The sequence below is a fragment of the Phalacrocorax aristotelis genome, unplaced genomic scaffold (genome assembly GCF_949628215.1).
Source record: "Phalacrocorax aristotelis unplaced genomic scaffold, bGulAri2.1 scaffold_127, whole genome shotgun sequence".
Taxonomy (NCBI): Eukaryota; Metazoa; Chordata; class Aves; order Suliformes; family Phalacrocoracidae; genus Phalacrocorax; species Phalacrocorax aristotelis.
The window spans coordinates 105100-130567 of record NW_027441293.1 but is presented as its reverse complement, the minus strand read 5'-3'; the positions used below and the strand labels follow the sequence as shown (position 1 = coordinate 130567).

Below are 25468 nucleotides of genomic sequence, written 5' to 3'. Positions count from 1 at the left end.
TCCATGTCCCCAGACTTAACGTCCAGTTGGATAAGGCTGTACAAGAAGTATAGCAACGTCTATGGTTGGTTAATTCGATCGCTCTGGTTACAGGAGCAGCAACAAAGAGGCGGTTTTAGCAGTTTTTCTCCAGCAGGTATGCCCTGCTGCAAGGTCTGGCCTATCGGCCCAAGGACTGGACTAGAAGCAAATAAAGAGGAAGCCATCAGCTGCTTCCGTTTGCAAGAAATACCAAGTCAACAATTGCTAAGTTCTTCCTGTTCATATCTCAGGGTCCTTTAGAGAGCTTGACATCTCCGCGTGATTCCCGCGAGGCTTTGGCTACCACGCGGGCTGTGCCCCACAGCCTCGCAGTTAAATTCCCCTTCCTGCGCTGCAGCTGCTTTGTGCAGTGGCCATAAGCTGCTCTGTTCCTCCTGCGTTTTGCTGGCGAGACGGCTGTACGAGGGCGATGCTGGCGGCACACACCGGCTACGGGGCTGCTCCAGTCCTCCTCTACACCCTTCCCTGTTCCCTCTTGCTCCTTCTAGCAAGAGGTTGTAAAAGTAGCAAGTCACTTGAGCAACTCTTCTCTAGCATGCAAGTCCTGTCAAACCAGTAACATGATACACCTTAAAGTCTCTGTTCCTTTATGGATTATAGAGGTGTGACAGAACACCAGCAACACCACCATCACCACCCCCAGCCACAGCAAAAAAGATGACATTTCTTTACAGCCAGCCACCAGATGAGCCGGTAACAGGAGTGTGTGCCACTGGGTCGCTGAGGCCAGCAGGGACTGGGGTCCATTTCTGAGCAACGCTGTCCTGTATAGAACCGAACCCGTTCCTGCTTTTCAAAAGCTTTCAATATTAGACATGAATGAACTGGTCAGTAAGATACCTAAAACAGAGGTTTTCAAAAAAGAGGATTTCAAAAACATTATTTTAGCAAATGGATTCATGAGCAGAGGGACCACAGAGACCTTTCACGCTTCTACAAAAGCAGGTCTTATATAAAGATCACAAGCAAAACGAGCTGAAATTAAAAATGCAAAAAAAAAAAGAAATAAGGGAAAGAAAATGGATTGGGGGGCAGTGAAGACAAAGTATTGTCTAATCCTTTTGTTATTTAGCTGTATAATTATTGATTGTGCTGACAGGTCGCTGACAGTTTTTGGGGGGTGTGCCTGGGTCTGCTGGTTGCTGCCAATTTTGGGGGAAACTTGAGGATTTGGGGGTGTTGCTGTGTCAGGTGCATGCTGCTAGGTCTGGTGGGAGCAGCCAGGTGTGGGGTGCGTCTGGATTTAGGGTTTGTTCCTGGACTGGGGCAATGCTACCAGGTCTAAGGGTTATTTTGGGTTTGGTGGCTGCCGCTGGGTTGACGGCAGCCTCTGTTCCAGTGGACACAAACCCTGTCCCTGCAGCAGCACCAGCAGTGCGTCTCGTAAGGCGCTGGGCACTGCTGTGGTCACGCTGCGCTCTCTGGCTGGTTGTTTCAGCAGGTCGGCTGCACGGCTGGCCTCCCTTGAGAGGCGCTGGGGTGCCACCCTCAGGTGGATTTCACTTGCTGTGTTTGAGGTGAAACTGCGTCCCTCATGTTCAGAGCGCTTTAGGATAGCACACACCATGCCGGCTGCTCCGCCTTGGTAGTAAACAGTGTGTTTCTGTTTGTGGTTTCGTTGCCCTGTTCCTTCGTTTGAATCTCTGATGCGGATCACTCGGGGCCATTGGTGGAGGCTGATTTTTGCACCGTGCCTGCTGTGTTGCTTGTCAGTGGTGCAGGAGGGGAGCCGGGCAGCGCTGCTCCACTGCTGCCCCACTGCTGCCCCACTGCTGCTTGCTGGGGTAGCCGTGGAGGAAAGAGGCTTTAGGAAGTCCCTTCCTAAGTCCAGCGGAAGCTGAAGAGGTTTTCTGCCAGTGGAGTTCCTGCTCTGTATGAGGTTGCTGCCAGGCACTGAATTTGTGCAGCCTGCGCTCCTGTTGACTTGCTGCTCTGTGTCACAAAGGGGTTTGTCAGGCAACTGTCTGGTGAACAAGGCTTCCGTGGTGCTTCGCTGTCTGGATATTCCAAAATAGGAGAGGGGCGCAAGTTAACATTTTTGAGGTGAGTTGAGCTTTTTAAGTTTTGGAGCTGACCGATCCAACAGAGTTGTGCTTAGGAAACCACAAATCTGGTATTTGAGGGCTTGTTGCACCCAGAAATCAAGCAGGCTGCATCAGTGTGACTCTAGGGATTGTTCTGCACAACGAAAGCTAAAGCGAGGCATACGTCACTAAAGGCGGCTGTGGGTTAGGCTAGATGAGCCACATCTACAAGCCTTCCCACCTCAGCATCTTCTGTGGTGTGCTTAGGAGATGAAGCTGTGCCTTGCTGTTGAACTTGGTCTAAACCCAGACGAAACCATGAGTTATTAGTGAAAGCCTGATTGCTGGTAGTTTGACGCTGCAATTGTAATGTTAATAGGCAGGGAGAGAAGGATGCGGGAAGCAGGTGTGTGACTTCTGTGAACAGCGGCAGCACAGGCGTGTGTGACCCTAGGAATCCAGGGCACAGGAAAGCCTTTGCTTCTGATCCAGCCTATTGGTCTCAGAGGAGCTTCCGAAAGGACGAGAACGGCATGCTCATCTCTGCAGGATCCAGCAGTTCCGTGGGCCAGGTAAGCCTTGAGTCAAAGAACCAGCTGGAAGCAGCTGTCACTAATACGCAGCTGGAGGCCGGTCAGTTCCTTTATCTCCCGTTATTAACATCCATGTCAGCGTAACGCAAAAGACCGGCATTTATCACTTTCCTGGTGTGAAGCAGTGGCTAGATTTTATCTATGTGTCTTGTCACCCTGGAACTGAGTGTTGCTGTCAAGTGTGCTTGCCAGTCTTGATTGCTAATTTAAACTGCTAGTGAGGGCTCTCCTGGCAGAGAGCAGTGCTTGTGTGTGCATTTGGTGGCTCGCTTATGAAGAGGAGGCACTTGATGGTTTGTTAGAGAGAGGTCTCTGGTGATCATGGTCAGGGAGTGCTGGAGAGCGCCTGGCAAGGTTATAATGCCACGCTGCTGGCGTACGGTCAGAGGGGCTCAGGGAAGAGCCCATGAGCGACGATCGGATACGGTGCAGCAGTTCCTGGGCAGTGATCAGGAAATGGGGCAGTTGCCCAGAACTGCTACTTTTACTCTCTTCCCATCTCCCATCACTGGTTTTTTCTTTCTATCTCTGTCTGACTCCCTGCCTGTATTTTCTAACTCCTCCCTGTCTGTCCTACAGCCTGTTGCTATGGTCTCCTTTCTGTGAGGGACCCGTGTGAGCTGTGAGGCACCTGTGGGTTCCCTGAGGTGGAAGGCAGTCGAGTGAGCGGGGCTGCAGCACAGGGAGGGAGGGAGGGAGGGACAGACAGACACAGAGAGAGAGACAGAAGTGCCTGAGCTGTGCCATGTGCCTGGCAGTGCAGAGAGCAGGAACTGCGGTGAGTCCTGGGCCCCTGGGGTCATGTCACCCCTCTCCTGCATCCCAGTCCCTCCTGACACCCCCTTCCCTTTCCCTCTGAGGATTTGTGGTGGGATACGTAGGTACATATCTATGTATGTGTGTATATGTTTATGATATTATACCTAGACATATACATAATACAAATATTATAATTTCAAAATATTTATTTGTAAAAAAATAAATCTATTCTTTATAAAAATAGAATCATATTATCTTAAACATAAAAAATACCTGTTTGTGGACGTAAGCCATCCCCAGCCCAGCTCAGCCACCCGCGGGGTGGGCAGGGGATGGGTTAACCCCCCACCCTCCCTCCCACTGAGCAAATGCCCGCAGGCAGAGAGAGGCGCTGCAAAGCCAACACCCAACTCTCTTAAGGAATTCAAGAAGAAACAGGGATGTGGGAGAGGGCTGGGGCTGGAGCAGCTGGGTGCTGGTCTCTGCCTCTGCATCTCTTCTGCATGTGGAAAGGAAAAGTCTTTTTCTATTCCCTGCCGGTGCTGGATTATGTGAGGTCTCCTGAGCTTATTCTTGACGTGGGAGCACCAAGAAACAGAAAAACAAAAGTTGTGGGGGAAGGAACCAAAGATGCTGGTGAGCGTTGCCTTTCCCCTTTCCTTTGCTCCTCGAAGCTTTCTTCTCCTGCCTTCCTGCATGGACCTGCTCGCCTCCTGTCTCTCCCTGCTGAGTATTTTCTCCCCCGGAGTGCCCCAGGTCCTCTGGATGAGCTTCTAACGGGGTCGCTTGGTCCTGCAGTCTTTGTCTTCCCAGTCATCGTGAAAACTGTCAGCATGGCGTGGAAGCAGAGTGGAAAAGGTGCCTGCAGAGGTCTCGGGCGTGAGCTCACGGGGGCTCTTAGTGAGCACAAGCGGGTGCTGAGAGCCTGCCCTGCTGGAGGGCCTCACGCTGCGTTTGCAAGCTGTCCTGGCACTGCCCCTGAGCTGCCTGCACAAGTTGAAGAGTTGGCTGGTGCCAGTGGGAGGAGGTGGGACTGAATGGGGGGAGCAATGGCTTCTCCTTACAGGAAAGGCTTGTCCAGGTGGGACCCTAGTTGCCACCTGCTCTGGGCCGGTGCCTTTCAGCTGCACCATCCCTTGCTTGTTCTTGGCGAGTTGCTGCACACCGAGAGAGGCCAGAGAGCTGCTTCAAGCAGCGCACCCAGCTCGCTGCCATGCAAGTGCTTCTCCACTGACGTGCTCTTGTGACCTGTGAATTCTCACGGCTGCTTCTCTGTTTGGTACCCGCAGGGTCCGACCGAAGGCACCGTCTGCGGTTCAGAGCCGAGCTGCTTGGCCAAATCAGTTCTTAACCCTGTGATGGTCATAGCAGGAATGAGAGCCAGGGCACCCTTCTCCATGTGAACGTAGTTTCTTCTTCTCCTTCCAGCCTGAAAACCATGCGGGAAAGTGCTGGCCCTTGCTGGGAAGTCGGGGACAAGCCTTCATCAAGCTGTCTGTGCCAATCCTTCCCAGAGCAGTCACCATGGACCACGTTTCAGGACAACGTTCCCTGGAGACAGTATCGGCAGAGCTCCAAAGGACATGGCTGTCTACGTGAGTGGTTTCTCCAGAGTAGGGGGCTGGGTGCTGCACAGCGTTTCTAAGCCGGGGGTGAGTATGGGTCAAAGAGTCCAGCGGCCTCTGGCCTCCTCCTGGCTCGCAGAAGCAGCAAGCTCCTTGGAGCTGTATTGCGCTTCTGTCCAATATACTGTTCGAAAGGAAGGTTCTGGGGCATGATGGAACTCGGGGAGCCACAGGGAAGAGGAGGTGGCACAGCGCACTGTCCTAGCCCTTCTGGCTTTCAATCCCCGTGGGCATTTGTGACCCTCAGGTTACCCCCCTCCCCCTGGGAACATCTGCTCCTTCTCTGGGTGGCAGCCTAGACTCGCTGAGTAGGCAAGCGTGGCGTGCTACCTAGGTGCAGCTTCTTGTCTGCTCCTTGCGCTCGTCTTGCTTTGACTGCGTAGCTGAAATAAACCCGTGCTTCACCGACTGAAGTTAAGTCTTCCCACAGTGTGTGAGGCGCTCTGGTTTCTCCACCCCCGTGTTTCTCTTGGGCCTGAAGTAGGAACCTGAGGAGCAGGGAAGGCTCCTGGGACAGTTCACTTTCCAGGCAGTGCTGAATCGCAGTCAGACCTTGCAGCTGAAGGTACGGGGACAGAGAGGGAGGAGAACTGTAGGAGAGGAGGAGAAATGAGCTTGGCTGGGGAGAAGCTTCCCTGCCAAAGGGCTATAGGCAGCCCTGTCCTTGAGCGTGTGCCACGCTGGCCTTTCTTCTGCTTTAACTTCCGAACAGCGTGTGCCTGGAGAGCTGTTCTTTTTCTCTTTCCTTTTGGGTTTAAGCTTCAGTGCCTACAACCACCGCAGCTGAAGCTAAAACCACCTTGAGTGTCTGGACTGCAAGTGGCTACAAGTGGCCACATCCCGTAGAACGCACTACTCCTGGCCTGCTGGTGAAAGACTCGAAATCCTGGCCTTTCTGAGGCCTCTGTTGCTGCTGGTAGCGAGCAGTGACAGGGAGGCCATTCTGCTTCAGTGCCTTTCTAGAGAAGGCAATGAGACATTATACTAACAGCACTGGGTCTTGTGACTGTGGAAGCAGGCGAGAAGACCTTGCCAAACTGTTTGCTGAAGCTTCTGGGAGCTGCTTCTTCCTTTACTCTTCTTGCAGCCAAATGAGGTAGAGCAGGATCAGACTGTCTTGACCACGAGAGGTGCAAGGAACTCGCAGGGCAGCCGGAAGGAAGGTGTTGACCGAGGCCGTCACCGCGGCACTGCTCTGTTGGTAGTCAAATGCTAGAGAGGAAAAGGCAGCTCCGAAGAGGGGGGGACGGTTCTGGGCCGGTGGGTTATGGGTAGCCGTAGTCGTTGGCTATGTCCATGCTGGCCTCCTTCTGCACACAAACGTGCAGCTGCCCGGTGACACCTGCAGGGCCGCCCGCTCCCGCTCCTCCTGGGCCAGCGCCTTCACACGCTCCCGCTGGGGCCGCTGCTTGCGTGTGATGGGCACCGACTGCTCCTGCTCCTCCAGCGGGGTGGGCGCAGCCGTGAGCCCCTCCAGGGCCCAAAGGACAGCGGGGAGTCGTTGGGAGGTTGTGGCGGCATGTGCAGCTGCTGCGGCAGCCTCTCCTGTGGGGTTTGGCCTCCGTGGGCGACAAGCACAGCCCGCTCGGCTGCTGGGGTTTGGCAGCAGACCTGGTGCGTGCCTTGCTGCTCGGTGGTGCCGCCGGTGCCGTGTCCTTCTTGCCGTCAGCGGGGGCTTGAGGCATCCAGTGCTGCGCTGGGTCTCGGGGCTGCCATCAAGGAATTGGGTTCCGGGTTGGGTGGTTGGGGCATCAGCCCCACCACCTTCACTGTGTGCCCCAGGAGGTGGAAACTGTGGCTGGAGTTGAGCAAGGGCACCCTCAGGACGATGCGGAGCGTCCTCAGCGCCGGGTGGGGATGCTGCTCCTGGGGACTCTGGTTCCAGGCTGCGGTGGGGATGCCGGCAGCGGCGCAGGGTCAAGGCGGTGGGATCAGAGGTGGCACCCAGTGGGCCTAGGACTGGCACCATCAGGGCGGGCAGAGGGGACTCCCATGTCTCACTGGAGCGGTGAGCGCGTCTGCCCTGCCTTGCCCCTGCACCCACTGCTCCGCGGCTTCCTCCCGGGCCGGGGCCTCCTGGGGCCTCCCTGGGGTGCTGCAGGGGCGTGCGGCCCAGTGCTGCCGGGAGCTGCGGGGCCCGGCTGGGCCCTGACACCAGCTGTGCTGGCACCTGGCAATGCTGTGTGTTCCCTGGAACGTATCGCAGCCCCCGGGCAGCGGGGGGCCGTAGCTTCCAGCATGGGTCTGTGGGACTGGAGCAGTTGGGGGTCACAAGGCTGGGGTGGGGCGTGGGGTGGGAGTCCCAGAGCAGCAGTTCAAGGCCTCCGTGCTGTGGTGTCTGGGTGGGCCGCTGCATTAAACCTTTCTTCTCCGCCCCATGAAGAGCCTTTGCCTTCTGGCTTCCTCTCGGGTCCTACGTCGCTTGGCAGGCACGTTGGTGGTATTGGATGCTCTGCGCTTGCTGCTTCCCACCCGCAGCCCGCTGCCACCTGCACTGCCCTGTTGCCGTCCAGCTTTCCCTTGGCCTGCTTGCCGCCCGCTTCTCCCCATTGGGGCCCCTCTTGGCAGGACACAACGCCCGGCGGCAGCAGCAGGTGGGTCAGACCCATCCGAGGCTGCCTCCGCAGCGCCGTCTCCGCCAGCTTGTGCAGACGGAGCAGCCCATAAGTTGAATACCGGCGATCCTTTGGCCTCCTTGCAAAATGCACCCCAGTGACAACAGGGAGCTTTACATCAACAGCAACGTGTCACAGGACAGGAACACAGAGGAGTGAGCATCACAAGGTATCCTTTTCTTTATACATTGTTTTTTCCCCACAGAGGTGGGCAAAAATGACCCAACCCCTGAGCCCCAAGGTTTCCTCCTCTCCCATATCAAGCATTTGCTCTGTGGCTTTGTGCCTTAAAAGAGGGGCTTGTACCCTGAAAGTGAAGGTTTGGAACTGAAAACTGAGGCTTTGAGGATGAAAAGAGGGATTTGAGCCCTGGAAGTGAGGATTTGGGTGTTAAGAATGAGGCTTTGAGCTTTAAAACAAGGGTTTGGACCCTGAAAGTGAGGTTTGCAGTCCTAACTATAAGGCTTTGAGACTAAAAGAGGGGTTTGGGTGCTATAAAGAGAGTCTTTGGGACCTTAAAATGAGGCTCTGAGCATTAAAAGAAGGGTTTGAATAATCAAAGGGAGGGTTTGGAATTTAAAAATGAGATTTAGTCCATGAAAATGAGGGGTTTGGATCCTAACAGTGAGACTTTGGGACCTCTGAATGAGGCTTTGTGCCTTAAAAGTGGGGTTTGCACCTTGAAAGTGAAGGTTTGGAACATAAAACTGAGGCGTTGAGAGCTAAAAGAGGGATTTGAACCCTGAAAGTGCAGCATTGGCTGCTAAAAATAAGGCTTTGAGCTTAAAAAGCGGGATTTGGACCCTGAAAGTGAGGTTTGCGGTCCTAACTATAAGGCTTTGCCGTTACAGGTGAAGTTTTCGGTGCTTTAAAGGGAGGGTTTGGGACCTAAAATGAGGGTTTTTCCCTGAAAAGTAGGGGTTTTGACCCTAAAAGTGAAGGTTTGGAATTTAAAAATGAGGCTTTGAACCTTAAGGGAGGGGTTTGTACCCTGAAAGTGAAGGTTTGGAACCTAAAACTGAGGCTTTTAGCCTTAAAAGAGGGGTTTGAACCCTGAAACTCACAGTTTGGAGCAAAAAATGTGAGTGTTTGGGACCTAAAAAGGAGGCAATGAGTATTAAAATAGGGGTTTGGACACTGAACGTGAGTCTTTGGGTGTTACAAATGAGGCTTTGACTGTTAAATGAGGGCTTTGGTTCCTAGAAGTGAGGGTTTCGGTGTTAACAATGAGGCTTTGAGCCTTAATAAAGGGGTTTGGACCCTGAAAGGGAGGGTTTGGGACGTAAAAATGATGCTTTGAGCCTTAAACAATGGATTTAGACCCTAACCGTGAGGCTTTGCAACATACAAATGAGGCTTTGACAGTAAAAAAGACAGGTTTGGACCCTGACAGTGAAGGTTTGGAACTGAAAACTGAGGCTTTGAGAGTTAAAAGAGGGATTTGAACCCTGAAAGTGAGGATTTGAGTGTTAAGAATGAGGCTTTGAGCCTTAAAACAGGGGTTTGGACTCTGAAACTCACGGTTTGGAACGAAAAAATGACTGTTTGAGCATTAGAAGACCAGATTCGATGCTAGAAGTGAGGGTTTGGGACCTAAAAATGAGGGTTTGTCCCTTAAAAGTAGGTGTTTGGACCCTAAAACTGAAGATCTGGAATTTAAAACTGAGGCTTTGTTCCTTAACAGAGGGGTTTGGACCCTGAAAGTGAGGGTTTCATACCTGAAGATGAGGCTTTTAGCCTTAAACGAGGGATTTGGACTCTAAAACGTGAGGCTTTGGAAAGAAAAAATGATGGTTTGTGCCTTAAAGGACCAGAGTTGATGTAAAAGTGAGGGTTTGGGACCGAAAGAGGAGGCACTGAGCATTAAAAGAGGGGTTTCGATGATGAAAGTGTGGCTTTGGGTGTTAAAACTGAGGCTTTGAGTGTAAAAATGGGGCTTTGGACCCTGAAAGTGAGGGTTTGGCTCTTACAAATGAGGCTTTGAGCTTTAAAACAGGGGTTTGAACCCTAAAAGTGAGGTTTGCGGTCCTAACTATAAAGCTTTGAGGTTAAAAGAGGGGTCTGGGTGCTATAAAGTGAGTGTTTGGGACCTGAAAATGAGGCTTTGAGCATTAAAAGAAGGGTTTGGACAATGAAAGGGAGAGTTTGGTATTTAAAAATGAGGGTTACTCCATGAAATGGAGGGGTTTGGATCCCCAAAGTGAGGGTTTGGGATCTAAAACTGAGGCTTTGAGCCTAAAAGACAGGATTGGACCCTAACAGTGAAGGTTTGGGACCCCTGAATGAGCCTTGTGTTTTAAAAGTGGGGTTTGGACCCTGAAAGTGAAGGTTTGGAACTGAAAACTGAGACTTTGAGAGTCAAGAGAGTGATTTGAGCCCTGAGAGTGAGGGTTTGGCTGTTAAAAATGATGGTTTGTCCCTAAAAAGGAGGGGTTTGGACCCTGAAAGTGAGGGTTTAGGTGTTAAAAATGAGGCTTTGAGCCTTAAAAGAGGGGTTGCGACCTTGAAAGTGAGGGTTTGGGACTGAAAGCTGAGGCTTTGAGTGTTGAAAGACAGGCTTGGGACATAAAACCCTCCCTTTTAGCATCGAATCCAGCATATTAATGCTCAAACCTTCATTTTTTAGTTCCAAACCGTGCATTTTAGAGTCCAAAGCCCTTGTTTAAGGCTCAAAGCCTCATTTTTATGTGCCACACCCTCATTTTCAGGGTCCAAACCCCTCTATTAAGGAATAAAGCCTCATTTTTAGGTGCCAAACCCTCACTTTTCAGGTCCAAACCTGTCTTTTTTAGGGTCAAACCCTCATTCTTAGGTCCTAAGCCCTCCCTTTTAGGGTTCAAACCCCAGTTTTAAAGCTCAAAGCCTCAGTTTTACCACCCAAAGCCTCACTTGCAGGGTCCAAACCCCTGTTTTAAAGCTCACAGCCTCAGTTTTACCACCCAAGGCCTCATTTTTAGGGTCGAAACCCCTCTTTTAATGCTCAGTGCCTACTTTTAAAGCCCCAAACCCTCACTTTTAGCATCCAAACCCTCACTTTCAGGTGCCAAAACCTCATTTTTAATGATCAAAACCCTCCTTTCACCCGCAAAGCCTCAGTTTTAGGTCCCAAACCCACACTTTTAGGGTCCAAACCTGTCTTTTAGGTTCAAAGCCTCAGCTTTAGGTCTCACAGCCTCACCTTCAGGGTCCAAACCCCTCTTTTAATGCTCAGTGCCTCCTTTTTAGGCCCCAAACCGTGCCCTTTTAGCATCAAATCCAGTCTCTTAATGCTCAAACCATCATTTTCTCATTACAAACCATGCGTTTTAGAGTCCAAAGCCCTTGTTTAAGCTCAAAGCCTCATTTTTAACAGCCAAACCCTCACTTTCACAGTCCAAACCTGTCTTTTAAGTTCAAAGCCTCAGTTTTAGGTCCCAAACCCTCACTTTCAGGTGCCAAACCCCTCTTCTAATGCTGAAATCCTTATTTTAAGTCCCAAACCCTCATTTTGGGGGTTCCAAACCCGTTTTAAGGCTAAAAGCTTCCCCTTTTAGGTGCCAAACCCTCACTTTCAGGGTCCAAACCCCTCTATTAAAGAATAAAACCTCATTTTTAGGTGCCAAACTCTCACTTTTCAGGTCCAAACCTGTCTTTTTTAGGGTGAAACCCTCATTCTTAGGTCCCAAGCCCTCACTTTTAGGGTTCAAACCCCAGTTTTAAGGCTCAAAGCCTCATTTTTACTACCCAAAGCCTCACTTTCACTACCCAAAGCCTCACTTTCAGGGTCCAAACCCTCTCTTAATGCTCAGTGCCTACTTTTAATGTGCCAAATCCTCACTTTTAGGTACTAAAATCTCATTTTTAATGTCCAAAGCCCTATTTTCTCATGCAAAGCCTCATTTTGAGATCCCAAATCTTCGCTTTTGGGGTCCAAACTTGTCTTTTAGTTTCAAACCCTCACTTTCAGGCTGCAAACCCCTCTTTTAATGCTCAGTGCCTCCTTTTTAGGTCCCAAACCCTCCCTTTTAGCATCGAATCCACTGTATTAATGCTCAAAACGTCATTTTCTCGTTCTAAACCGTGCATTTGAGTCCAAAACCCTTGTTTAAGGCTCAAAGCCTCATTTTTAACAGCCAACCAGACCCTTTTTTAAAGCTCAGTGTCTCCTTTAAAGTCCCAACCTGTCACTTTTAGGTGCCAAGACCTCATTTTTAATGCCCTAACCCCTCTTTTCACCCGCAAAGCCTCACTTTTATATCCCAAACCTTTAGTATTGGCATTGAATGCGGTCTTTGAATGCTCAAACCGTCATTTTCTCTTTCCACACTGTGAGTTTTAGAGCCCAAACCCCTCTTTTAACGTACAAAGCCTCATTCAGAGGTCCCAAACCCTCACTGTTAGGGTCCAAACCTGTCTCTTTTACTATCAAACCTCATTTGTATGTCACAAAGCCTCATGTTTAGGGTCTTAATCCGACTTTTAAGGCTCAAAGCCTCATTTTTAGGTCCCAAAGACTCACTTTAAAGCACCCAAACCCCTTTTTTAACAGGAAAGCATCATTTTTAACACCCAAACCCTCACGTTCATCTTCTAAACCCCTCTTCCTCTTCCTCCCCAGCACGCTGGGCACGCGACGTCCTGAAAGCGCGGCGCGGTGTGGGCCAGCTGCAGGGGCCCTGCTTTTATAGGTCCCGAGCAACAGCGAGGTGGCTCTTGGCAGCAGGAGCCCATTGTGGTGTTGATTGTGCCTGTGGGCGACGCGTGTGGCCAAATATGGGGGGTTTGGGCGCGGGGGGGCGGTGGCCTCAGAGATGGCCAGATGTGGGAGAAGGAGGAGGGTGGTGGGGCTGAGGGCTGAGTAATACCCATGTGTCGTAGGGTAGAGCATTTGACCAAGTGCTGTATTTGGAAAGACAGTATTTCAGTCAATGCTTGCTTAGCAAATGGTGGTCTCAGAGGTTCCACACAATCCTGCTGGAGTTTCTGTAGGTCTCAAAGTAGTTTGCTGACTCTGTAGGAATTTGTGATCCTAAACGCCTTGCCCACGTGCATGCCATGTCCGCCGGGTTGTTTTGCTGTTGGCTGCACTTGGTGAAGGAAGGGAGGCATATTTCACCCATCAGTCCCTGAGGAGGTGAGAGGAGGAGCTGGCAGGAGCTGACGTGGTTTGAGAGAAGAGTGTGACTCAGTAAGAAGTTCTCATGGCTACTCCCGAGGGATGGGCATTCACTCTAGCGGTGTGTGCCTATAGATAATGCCTCGCAAGAGAGCTTTGGCTGCTGGAAGGCCGTGACTCCTCTAACTTCATCAGTTCTGTGATCAAGTCATGGAACAAAGCGCTTTGCATGCCTATGTATGGCATTATTTCAGATCTCCCTTTGTAGCTAAGTACGTAGGTTTGTGAAGAAACCGGGATGGTGCAGGGAATTCTGCAAAACACATTTAGAACCAATATTGTGAGGGAAATGCTCAGTTTTGAAAATGTGCAAAGCTTTTACGGCCAAACTTACCCGTTACGGTTTGACACTCAGTTCTCTTGCTTGTCAGCTGTAGTTTCTCTTTGCCGTCAGATTAAGCGCCTGGGAGAGATACAGTACAATATGCAGGTTCTAGTAGACATAGACATTCTTTCCTACTGAGGTATAATGTCTGCTTTTCTCTCAGAATGACCCTTCTCTCTCCTGTGATTTTTTCTGCAGCGTTTGGCATCCTGTGTTGAAAAGTACAGGTTGGATCTGACGGGCGGAGCCTTTCCCTTGAGAGGGCAGGGCAGCAAGACCAAACTACTCAGCTGTCAGGCTGTAGAAATCTTTCCCAACTGCATTGACAGAGAAGACAGCGTTGATGAAGGTTTGTTCCTGATGCCCGTGTTTGGTGATTCTAAACGAAATGGCTTTGGAATCTGAGCAATGAATGCTGTTCCATACCCACAGCCTGAAAGTCTTCAGTATCTGTGTAGGCTAACTTGTTGGGCTTGTTTTATTTCTTTTTTTCCTAAACCTCTTGATCAACTCTTACTCTATAGAAAACTTGATTAGCTAATAATTGTGTATTTCATTTGGCTTAGGATGGATACAATCTGAACTTGAAAAGGGGGGCAGCATGACTGAAACCTATCACAGAGGTGATGCTATGGTGTAAATGTTTAAAATGATTCTTAGCAAAGTGTTGTGTTTCATGAGTGGTGTAACAGAATGAAGCCAAAATAGAAAGTGGTGTTTTAAAAATATCAGATATGTTGGTTTTTATACCAATAAGAAACAATGTCTTGCCTTTTCCAGTCATATCTCCTGGCACCAGTGTCTCAGTCTTCAGCTGGCAAGTGAATACACGCGGCCAGGGAAAACCATCTACTTATTTGGGTGTATTTGACTTTGACTGCTGGTATCAGGCTCAAAAGCCAGGCTCGCTAAGGTAGGTTTTTATGAAGCTGTTTTCAGTATCCCTCCCCATAATTCATTGGAAAGTCGGCGTTTAGCTTCTGCACTTGTTTTCTTTCAGGCCAGAAGAATCCCTTCAGGACTGCCCCTATTTTGCACTGTGGTCACTGGACGCTGTAACAAGCACGACTGCTCCAAACCTCCTTCTGGATGTTGTGGTGCAGGAGCGCAGCCTAAGCTGGAGAGTTCCTCCTTCTTACCCACAACCTGAGCTGTGTTTTCACCCAAGCACCTATAATTTTGGTAGGTATTACACGGCTTTGAATAGTGATAAGCTTAAACCGAGCTCAAATGCCATTTATTGGTTCTCCTGTTCACTGTTTGTCACGCAAAAAACCCAACCAAACCGAAACACCCCAACCCCCCACCCACCCAACTCTGGTGACGTTGTACTGACCAAGTGTGTGCTGTTGTGACACCTGCCTGACAGGCGGCTGGGTCTGGGGGTTGGGTGCTTCTGTAACGCAGCCCGTGAGGTGGTGCTGGTGATCAAATGAAATGACTCTGGGCTGAAGCTCAAAGCGCAGCACCTCGATAGCCCCGGAGGGAAAATCTCTACACTCAGTCATCGTTTTTCTAAAAGAGGTTGTAAGTGATGTGATGAAGAAAATGGGTACTCAGTTGTACCTTTCCAGAGGTTGTGATGAAAAAAATGTAAACTGGTGCCACCATCACGGTGAGAGTATGGAATGTTGTCCAATGTTCATTGTCTCTGCAGATGGCAGGTGCTTGCTGAGCTCTGGAGTTGTTCATGTGACGTGCAGCGGCTTCCAGAAGGAGGTGAGCTTTTACTGTGTCTTTATTGAGAATGTCAAGAGATGGACCTTTCCTAAGCTTTCCATGGCGCTGCTTTTGGTGTCAGGGACCATTTTATGCTCTTCCTGCCCATCCACACGTGTAACTGCAACTGTATCCTGCCAGTTTTATGCAAATGGTGATGTTTTAGGTCTCCTCTTGGGACTGTAAACCCACCGTTGTCTCCTGTTGAAGCACGATCAGGGACTGAATGTCTAGAAGGGAAGAGAGCGCTGCTCTAGGAGCAGGAAGAGAAAGTCGGGGAAAGCTGTTCCTTCTCTCTCATCAATGAGTGCAACTGCCTGCATGGTCCTGAGTTCGGGTTTTGATCCCTGATTACCTTGGAAAAGAGGACAGAACGGAGAAAAGGAAGCATCGTTCCCTCAGAACAACCTTCCCCCCCCGTCAGTCTCTCAAAGCATTAGGTTCCGTGCAGGACCTGACGATGGGGGTGTCTCACTCGGATGCGAGCTGTTGCCAACAGCCGCTTGCTGCACTCGACGTGATCATTTGCTTCCAAGGACGTGGGCTGCAGCAAACAATTACCGTTGGCAGCTCTACCTGATGACTTCCTCACCACTTCCCTGTATTTTCCCTTCATCGGTCGGCTTTGCTGCAGCCTCTCAAAGCAGATCTTCACCTCTGTAGCCTTTGCCTTGTGCTACAGGTGCCCAATTGACTCCTCTGGGACTGCCCTCTTGTTGCTGCAACGCTCAGTCACCTTTAGCTCGTGACACCCACCACCTTCTCTCTGCTTTATCCCACCGCAGTGACTTCACCCCCCTCCTTCAGAGGTTTCCCATTTGCAGGGCACCAACCTTTCTCTCTCCTCTGAAGGATTTCCCTGAGAGATGCAGCCTTTGTGATGAAGAACCCATCTTCACCCAGGCAGGCTCCAAGCGAAATGCTGAGCGAGCGAGTCATCAGGCAGAGGAGCACTTAGTAGGAAGGGGAGAGCAGGCTCTCCCTGCCCTCATCTTCCTCTCTACTGGATTCCTCACCAGATCTGTGGGGGTGTGTTGGGGCAAAGAGCACTTGTGCACAGTGTGGTAGCTAACATGAACGTCTTGGCAGGTTGGCCTGGCCCATAGGCTGTCTCTTTTGCAAGCCTGATGTAGGCTCTGACATGGTGTAGACCTGGGCATGGTGTGAATGGTAGGGAATAAGGGCTGGAGACTGCGCTGGTTTTGGGTGAGAAGGGGTTAATTCTCCTCACTGCGGTGGTCAGGGACCTTTCCAGCTTCCCGCGCTCTGCCGTGTGGGCAGGGGGCTGGGAGGGGCGGGGCCACGGCCGGGGCAGCTGACCCTGATTGGCCAATGGGATGATCATTCCATACCACGTGACACCATGACCGGTATATTAACGGGGGCAGTTGGCGCGTGGGGGCCCCCCCACTGCCCTGTCCCACCCCTCTCTGCCGCTCTGTCCCTCTCTCCCCCTCCTCCTCCTCCTCCCAGCTCCACCAGGGCTCCAGGACCTGGGCAGCCCCAGGGAGGCGGCCATGGGGCCCGGCGGTGGGGCAGAGCGGGGCGGGGGGACGGTGTCGCTGGATGGTGTCCAGGGAAGGGAACATCAGTCTGATGCTCCAGCGGTGGCTTGTCTACCAAAGCCCAACCTTCCTCGTGGTTTCAAAGGGGACAAGGAGAGCTCTCCAGGCCTGGCCAGGCCCCCCGGTGTAGGGCTGCAACAGTGCTTGTGGTCGGGGCGGGTCGGGGCAGGACAGGCAGGTCCTGGGAGGCGACCAGGAGGGTTTTCTGGCCGCTCCGAGCTGTGTGTCCCCAAGGCTGCAGGAGTGGCCCAGCAAGCTCAGGGGGCAGCTGCAGAGCGGGGTGGCTGCGTGCGGGCACCTGACGCTTGCTCAGAGGGGCCGTGGCTGCCGGCGAGCGCACGGCGATGGAGAGGAGCCGGGAGGAGGCTGTGCCCATGCAGCGTGCTGCGAGCAAAGCCACGAGCATCCTCCGCCGTGGCTCAGGAGAGACGGGATTTTGGTGTGGGTGATGCCAGCGCTGCCCTCGGCCACCCAGCAGGGACGAGGGGTGGGCAGGAGCTGCCAGTGCCGGCAGCGTGGCGTGAAAAGCAACGGCCCCTTGCCTCGCAGGGCAGCCCCTTGTTCCAGGGATCGACCCGCCAGGGATTGAAGGAAGGAAACCAGATTGCTGCTTACGGCTTTGCTTTGAGCGTGTTTTGGATTTGAAGAGCGCGTTTAATAAAGGGTATCTTATGTCAACAAAGTGTCCAGAGTCGTTCTGTGGTTACAAGGCGAGGGCAGTCGGGGTCTTGGGGGCTCGGTGGGTGGAAACCCTTTCTGGCTGGGAGCATCCACCCACCCGTCCCCCTGCACCTCCCCAAAACCAGCCCAGCTGCTTCAAGTCTCCTAAACACTTCCCAATGTCCCTTTCAACCCGCATTACCGACCCATCCTAAATCCTGCCTCCTCCGAGCCCTGCCAGGATGGAGAAGGTGCAAATGCAAACGAAACCTCTGCAGGGAGAGCCTGGCCGGGGGTAGCGGCAGCTTCCTGGTGCGGGGTGCGGGTGGCCGGGCAGTGGGCACAGGCGCCGGGGCCCCGGCACTGCGGGGACGGATGAGGACACCCAGAGGGGACCTTTCCTGGAGGGGAAGGGGAGAAGAGGAGCGCTGAAGAGAAATCCCTCCAGCGCCAGGGAAGAAACCTCGTGCTGGGAGCTGATGCCTTGAAGGTGAGGAGGGCTGTAAGGGGGGGTTATAATTTGGTTTTAATGGAGGGGCTGATGCGTGGTGGGGGGAAGCACCTTGCGGCAAGTGGGTTGCTCGCAGACAGCCCCACCCTGCGCAGGGGGAGGGTGGGGATGGGAGCGCTGAGGCCTGAAGTGCTTTGCTGCAGGCTGCTCTGGAAAGCCCTCGAGCTCTTGCTGCCTTCAGGTGTGTTTTTGCAGAGGCAGGCCCTGCTCCCGAGGGAGGTGACTTGTTAGAAGGGCAGCAAACTGAGGGTTGGGGTTGGTTTCTGGCTGTCGGTCTGCTGAAAAGGGAGATAGAGATTCCCGCTCCCCTGGGAGTCGCCTCCTCCCTCCTCCACGGCTGGTCCCAGCACCCGCCAGCTCCCAGCCTGCGGCCGCTGGGGAAGGGCGCGAGCAGAGGGGACTCTGCCCGTGTGCTGGGGAGAGGGTTTGACCCTCCCAGCTCGTCTGGCCCAAACCCCCGGGGGTCCTGGCAGGAAAAGCCCTTGTTGTCCGCACCACTGGTGGCAGCAGCAGCCCCCGAGAGCGGGTCTGGCCGCCCCCCTGCCCCTTGCTCTCAGGGGTCCTTCCCCCGTGGGGCAGTGGGCAGGAGGAGTGCCTGGTGGTTAAACCTTCCCGGAGACACCCCGAAGCCCCCCACCCCGCAAAGGGCAGGCCTTACAGTGTAAGGGGAAAGCAAACGGCTTCCCTTGGCTTTCATGGCTGCTCTTGGCCCCCTCGGTTGGGGTACTGGGGGTCCCTCCCTGGTCTCTGTTAAAGCCCTTGGGCGGGCAGTGGTGGGGCTTGGGGAGTTCTTAGAGAGACATGTGTCTGTAATCCTTCTAATTAAATAAAGGCAGGCCCCATCCTTGAATCTGGGGCTCTACCAGCCCCCCTCCCCCCTTCAGCTTTGCCCTGGTCACTGTGGGCTCCTCAGGGTCACAAGTGGAGGGGGGTCCCAGGCAGGAGGGAAGGGCTGGGGCTGCCCCTGCACCAGCCCCACGGGGGCACCAGGATGTGGGGTTTGGGATTGCTGGGGATGGATTTGGCACTGGGTGTGGGGTACGGTGGGATCCCGCATCCTCCCTGCCACCTCCCCGCGTACCTCAACCCTGCCCATCCCCACCCCGGGGCTCCGTCCCTCAAATAGCCGAGTCTCAGCCCAAACTGGCAGGTCCCCTCCACCTCCCCATGGCCATGCGAGGACCAACAGCAGGGCCAGGAGCTGTGTTATTGTTATTTTTGTTGTTATTTGCATTCCCTCCGCCGCTCCCCCCAACCACTGCCGTGAGGGTTTCTGGGCTCTCCCTTACCGGGGGCACAGGAATGTGCAAGGGCTGGGTGGTGACACTGGGGATCAGGCATCCAAACAAGCTGTCGCCCCGCTGAGCCTTATTCTGGGGGGAAAAGCCTGTTTTGCGGGAGCAGAGCGGGTGATTCCGCTCCGCCCACACCCCCTGACTGTTGGTCGCAGCATCATTCGAATGACGGAACCCTCGGCCCCAGCTGCCCCAGTGCAGCCGGTGCTGGGCTCCTCGGCCTCGGGGGCCTCTCCTCGCCCAAAGACACGCGAGTTTGGGCTCACAGCCCGGCAGCGAAGCCGGACACCACAGCCCCAGCCCGGGAATAACGGACGCCTGGATCCACCGGCTCTCGCTGAGTAAGGGTGTGCTTGGGCTGGGCCTGTGCCCCCTCCCCGGGTTGTTTTAGGGGCGCTAGGTGAAGGGAGAGGCAGAAAGAGCAGGAAACCAAGGGAAGCTGGTAGCAGGAGGGGAACGTTAAGATATTTTGGCGAGGTGGTGTAGCCTGAGATTTTGTCCTGCTAGCAGCAGGTGGGAGAATCATTCTTCCTTTGCGGGATGGCAGGGCTGGATTTTGGCTGTTTGAGGGGGGTTTGGCTGGTTTTTTTCTTTCTTACTTTGGCTGAAGGCTTGTTGGGCAGCACTGGCCCGCTGGGGTCTGGGTGACACCGTGGCACAGGGGTTTGAGGGAATTTCCCTGAGTTTGGGGCTGCTCAAGCACCCCGGGGAGGTGTTGTGGCTCCGGTGCGCAGCACCCTGGGGATGGGTCTCGCCCAGCGGCACCCGGAGCACCCAGGGCCAGCCCTGCCCGGGTGCCGGAGAGCAGCTGCGCTTCAGGGAGCTTCAACCCTCTCCCTGTTGCTGTTGCAGGATCTGCCCCATCCCCTCCCTTCCCTTCACGTGCACCCCGTGAAAGCAGGAGCTGCCGAAGTGCCGAGGCATGGCTGAGGGGTGGCTGCGCTGCCTGCAGGCAGGAAAGGACGGAGGGACGGAGGGCAGCGTGGGGGACTCGGACAACCTGGACGACAGCCTGACCAGCCTCATGTGGCTGCAGGACTTCTCAATCAGCGCCTGCATGGGCAAGTCCTCCTGCTGCCCCAGTGACCCGGACCCCCAGGACTGTCACAGCATCCCCAGCTCTGCCGCGCCGTGCTCGCCCCCGGCCGCCGACCCGGCACGCATGGGCATGCCCCACACTCCCTGCAAGCCCATCTCCTCCTCCACCTTGAGGACGGCGCACCACCCCACGGCCGCGCACCCTCAGCTCGCGCAGGACATTGACTACAAGACCAACCCACACATCAAGCCACCCTACTCCTACGCCACCCTCATCTGCATGGCGATGGAAGCCAGCCAGAAGCCCAAAATCACCCTCTCCGCCATCTACAAGTGGATTACTGACAACTTCTGCTACTTCCGACACGCCAATCCCAACTGGCAGGTACGAGATTTGGAGACTTCTTGCCTTCTCCCCTCTCCCCACGGGGCTGGGGAGGGCTTTCCACAGCCCCCACGGTGCAAGGCAAGATCCCACGGGGATGCTGGATCCCTCTGGCAGGAGAGCGATGCCGGCAGCCGGCGGGGAAGGGCTGTAACGGGAAAGAGCTTGGGTGTGCAGAAATGCCACGGCCATGAGGGCGGCGGAGGGAAGGAGCCATTCTAGGGGAGAGCCCGGGGCCGTGTTGGGAGCGGGGAGGTACCCACCGGTCTGCTGGTCCCTCCGGCTCCTCTTGGTGCTGGGGCGAAGGCGTCTCTGTGCCCAGCTCCACCTTCCTGGCGCTCTCGTGGGGTCCTGAGTCCCTCGGGGGTGAGCACACATGAAATCGCCAGGCCGAGTGCCTCTGGGGGCTGAGGAGCAGGTGTAGGAGAGGGACGGAGCCGACCCCCAGGCAGATTGTTGCGCAAATCCCTCGCTGCGGAGGTCCAGAGCAGAAATGCTGCTGCTTTCCAAGCAGGGCAGAGGGCAGGTCTCCTGACCCCGGGACAGGCAAAGGAGGCTCCATCACTGTGACGAGCCGGTGAGGCCTCAGAGGGAAACCCAAGAGAGGTCAAATAGGGCTGCTGTCCCCAGCCAGCACAAGCGTGCCCTCGGGGGGCAGGGGCCAGCTCCCCCACGCTCACCAGCTCTGGGGACAGCCTGAAGCACAGGGGCTTTTCCCAGCCACCTTGGCTCGCTGCCCTCCCCCGGCACACGACGGGACCTCCGGCACGGGGGGCTTTCTCGGCTGTGGCAGGGCAGGAGGGACCCGGGAGGCTCGTCCCTCTGCTCGGGTTATTTGCAGCCCGCGCCCGCAGCACGCCAGCGATCCCGGCAGCGGTGCTCGCCCGGGCAGGGCAGGGCGACGGCGCTGCAAACCCCCTGCCCGGGTGCTGCCCACCTTCTCCCTGCGCAGGGCGGTCGCCAGCGCCTCTGGCAGCCCAGTGCTTTCTGTTCTTCTTTTTTCCTTTTTTCTTTATTCTTTTGTCTTATTATTATTCTTTATTCTTTTTTCTTTTCTTATTTTTTCTACTTTTTATTTCTCCTTTTTCTTTTTTCTTTTTTCTTTTTTCTCTTCTATTTATTTTTTCTTCTTTTTTATTTATTCTTTACTCTTTTTTAATTTTTTTTCATTTTTGTTTTTTCTCCTTTTTTTTTTCTTTTTTTCTTATTGCTTCCCTTGCCTCCCTCTCTCTTTTTGGTCTCTTCTCTACTTTTTTAGGTCTCTTCTCTCTTCGGTTTGGTCTCTTCTTGGCTGTGTTCTCATCCCCTCTCCTCATTCCCATACATGAAGACAGCCTGGAAAGGTCATGCCACCTACTCTGGGGGGAGATGATGGAGATATCCCTGTGGGAGCTGAGTGCTTTGGAAAGGAGCCAACACACCCGGGCTTCAGCCCGGAGGAGGGGTTTTGGGGGTGGCGGGGGGGTGCGGTGTGGGTGTGCGCATGTTTTTCAACAGCTCTAAGTGTTCAAGCCTTGGTTTTCCTCTTCAGCACTACGGGTTATGGATAAATAAGCATAAAGGTATCTAGGCAACATTACAAAAAAAACCACCCACCTCTACCATATCCAATCTCTTAATCCAGTCTTAGCTTTGTGGAGTCCAACGCTGGGGCATTTACCCAATAGCTGAGTTTCCTTTCGAATTAGTCACATCACTCCAGGCACATTCAGGGCTTCAGAACCACTCGACAGAGGCTGCCTGGCCTATGGTTCCCCGGGTCCTCCTTCTTCCCCTTTTTGAGGATTAGAGTGACATTTGCTTTCCTCCAGTCCTCGGGCACCTCTCCTGTCCTCCACGACCTTTCAAAGATAATGGAGGTTCAGCCTTGGTTTTTTTCCTGTTTTGGGTCTAGAACTCCATCCGACACAACCTCTCCTTGAACAAGGGCTTCATCAAGGTGCCCCAGGAGAAGGGCGAGCGAGGGAAAGGTGGGTTTTGGAAGCTTGACCCCCAATACGCCGACCGGCTCAAGAGTGGTGCCTTCAAAAAGCGGAGGATGCCCCCGGTGCAGATCCACCCGGCCGTCACCGACAGAGCCCAGCAAGAAGCACAGAGCGTCGCCAGCCCGGCCACTTCAGCTTGCGCCTCCAGTAACAGCCTCAACGTCAGCGTGGAGTTACAGCAGCTGCTGAAAGAGTTTGAAGAAGTCACCGGTGACCAGAACTGGAACCTAGCGGATGGCAAAGCAGGGCACAAGCGCAAGCAGCCCTTGCCCGAGCAAACGGCCAAGGCGCCTCGGCTTTCCAACCCTGCCTTGCTGACCCAGGAAGAGCAGACTGAGCTGGCATCACTGAAAGGCAGCCTTGACTGGGAAGCCATCCTCAACACCACCCTGAATGGAGACTTCTCCACTTTTGGGGACCTGGAGCTCACGCCTCCCATCAGCCCCATAACACGCGACCTGGACTTGATGTTACACGGGCACCACATCGCCTCTCCCCAGGGGCAGGAGCACGTCCTCACCGAATCCAACCACGACAACCTGGACTTTGATGAAACCTTCATGGCCACGGCCTTCCTGCAGCACCCCTGGCACCAAGGGGCAAACGATTACCTCTCCAACTCCGGCAACGTGGAGGAGGTGTTTGAACTCAGCGACGGCTCTTTGCCAGCAGATGTGAGCGACTGGAGCAGTCTGGTGTCCCTCTTATAAGGGGCCAGTCACTCTCCAAAGCCCGCACAGGCTTTAGTAGGATGCTCCCCCAGAGCTGCTGGGACTTACAAGGGACAAGAGTTTCTAGAGACAGAGACATTCACAGGGACTTTTACCAGCTTCATTGTAAGATTATTCACAGAAACACTGCGGGGAGAAAAAACCAACACCACAGGAACAGCTTGATAGAGCTTTAAAGGCCACGTCAGAAGTCTCTAGTCCATGAGTTTCCTCAGGAGAAGAAATACAACACTGCTTATTTTTTTGCTTTTAAAGGAATACATGTGAATTGTCTTTTTCTTTTTCCCCGTGGCAAAGGACACGGCCTACGTTCCTTCAGGGCTAACAGAGCACCCGCTAAATCCCATCCAAGACATGAGATCCTGGTGGCTTAGGGCTCGACAGACTAAGTGCAATTTTCTTACCCCTTCGTCCCTCTGTTTCTCTCTCTCTTTTTCCTATTTTCTGCCTAGGGTAGGTCATAGGTATAGTGTGATAATTAGCTAGCAAGTACGTAGAGGTCCCTTCTAGATCCTCTGAGTTCAACCTCCCTCCTAGGGAGGTTCTACCTAGGGAAGAACAAAAGGTTTATAAATTCAGCAAGTCTGCTTCTTTAGATGTTTTTATAGAATCTATTATCGATTATATATTCAAAGGAACCTGTATTTTTAGCACTAGAATTTCCTAAGAGTGGGGTTAGGGGAAATGCAGTTTGGGAGTTGGTTTATATTTTCATTGTTTAAAGGCTTGTGTTCATCGTTCTGTAAACCAAGACCAGGCAAGGGAGGATCCTGCAGCAGCAGCAACAGGTTTCATCAAGGGTCCTGGAATTGTCCGCGACAGGAGAGGAGCAGCGGGGACGGGGTCGCTCCCACAACTGGCTTTGGTATTTTTTCTACCCAAACCCCTCGCTGCCGTTGCCAAAGGGTCTAGACCACCATAAACCCTCTCTGCCTTTCACTAGCTGACGTAGGCTGGGGACAGTGTCCCGGGGCTGGGGAGCAAGGGTCATGCCTCTTGCGGGTTTTGGGGGGGGTCACTGTAGGTGTTGGTATCTGTATTGCTGATGCTTCTTTTTATTTGTTGTTTTTGTGATATTTTCCTGTTTTGGGGCCTCTATATGATACTGAAGAACTGCAGATACACGTGTGCAATTTAACGTTTTTCATGGAAAGTTATTTACAAATTAAAAACAAAAATGGAGAAGAAAAAACCCCTTCTGCCTCCTTGTTTCCCTCCAGCACCGCCGGGCTCTGTCTGACCCTCTCTCCTGTGGGTAGGGGACACCTCAGCAGCCCAGCCCTGGCTGTACACCCAGCCCCGGTACGGGGGTGCCATCACCCCCCTCTGCAGCGACACAGCAATTCTCCACGGGGAAACCGAGGCACAAACCCCCACCTGCGCGGCAACGCTTACACACCGCCCGTGTGGCACCAGGGTGGCCGTGCCTGGTGTCCGAAGTCCTGGGAGCTGCTCCCAACCCCCGGAGCATCCTTCCCTGCCCCTGCGGGGAGCTCCTGGGGGTGACATGATGGGAGCGCGTGGGACTGTCCCTCTGCTTGTGCCAGGGTCGGACCCGGCACCGCAGCTGCCCTGAGAAACACAAGTGGACGTTTTTATGGACATTTTACAGGGAAGGGCCATAGACGAAGGGAGTGATGTCTGTGTATGATGCCAAAGGCTGGGGAGGGGAGGGGTGGTGGTTGGTGAGGTTGCGTTGCATCGTATGGGACCTGGGCATGGCGAAAACGGTGTGGAATAAGGGGTGGCGACTGCGCTGGTTTTGGCTGGGAGAGGGTCACTCCTCTTCGCTGCAGCTGGCGAAGCAGCCAGGGACCTTTCCAGCTTCCCACGCTCCGCCCCGGGGGCAAGGGGCCGGGGGGGCGGAGCCACAGCCAAGACAGCTGACCCTGACTGGCCAATGGGGTGCTCATTCCGTACCATGTGACGCCACGACCAGCCTATTACCCGGGGCAGTGGGCGCACAGAGGGGCGGCTGCTGCTCAGGGACCGGCATCGGCGGGTCGGCGGGTGCTGAGCGGCCGCGTCACGTGCCGTGTGTCTTGGTTGTTCATTCCCCCTTCCCCCCGCCCCGGGTTTCGCCTCTCTCTCCTTATTTTCCTTTTCTTTGCATTATTGCTGCTGTTATTATGGTTTTATTTTAATTATTAAACTGTTCTTATCTCAACCCACGAGCTTTCTCACTTTTGCCCTTCTGATGCTCTCCCCATCCTGCCGGTGGGGGGCTGAGCAAGCGGCTGTGTGGGGCTCAGTTGCCGGCTCAACCCCAACAGCCTTTGCTTGTGGGCAGCCAGGCTGGGTGCCCCTACCAGCACCGCCTGGCCCCATCCCTCCCTGGCGCTGCAGAGCTTCCGAGCTACCTGCTGCTCTCAAGCCAGCGAAAGAGCACTGGGCCTACGGGCATCACAAAGAAGCGGTATTTGATGTGCATGCATTTGCAG

General features: G+C 53.8%; 2 protein-coding genes across 4 annotated transcripts; both read left to right on the top strand.

Moving 5' to 3' along the window:
* The first annotated feature begins 665 nt into the window (after window positions 1-665).
* On the top strand, window positions 666-15242 carry LOC142051288 (protein ELYS-like). 3 transcript variants are annotated; one of them, XM_075080434.1, is made up of 7 exons: window positions 666-2085; window positions 2521-2638; window positions 4847-5013; window positions 13337-13487; window positions 13919-14051; window positions 14139-14320; window positions 14796-15242. In XM_075080434.1, the coding sequence occupies exons 3-7, from the start codon at window positions 5002-5004 to the stop codon at window positions 15041-15043; spliced, it is 726 nt and encodes a 241-aa protein (XP_074936535.1). In that variant the 5' UTR covers window positions 666-2085; window positions 2521-2638; window positions 4847-5001; the 3' UTR covers window positions 15044-15242. The 3 variants fall into 3 exon arrangements, 1 of the variants encoding a protein (XP_074936535.1); XR_012658398.1 differs by lacking the exons at window positions 666-2085; window positions 2521-2638; window positions 13337-13487; ... (1 more) ...; window positions 14139-14320; window positions 14796-15242 and adding exons at window positions 3360-3437; window positions 5474-5608; window positions 5803-6050; XR_012658397.1 differs by lacking the exons at window positions 666-2085; window positions 2521-2638; window positions 13337-13487; ... (1 more) ...; window positions 14139-14320; window positions 14796-15242 and adding exons at window positions 3360-3437; window positions 5474-6052.
* A 4553-nt stretch (window positions 15243-19795) lies between these two features.
* LOC142051292 (forkhead box protein J1-like) lies at window positions 19796-23053 on the top strand. The gene is made up of 2 exons (XM_075080437.1): window positions 19796-20311; window positions 22206-23053. The coding sequence occupies exons 1-2, from the start codon at window positions 19811-19813 to the stop codon at window positions 23004-23006; spliced, it is 1302 nt and encodes a 433-aa protein (XP_074936538.1). The 5' UTR covers window positions 19796-19810; the 3' UTR covers window positions 23007-23053.
* The last annotated feature ends 2415 nt before the right edge of the window (window positions 23054-25468 follow it).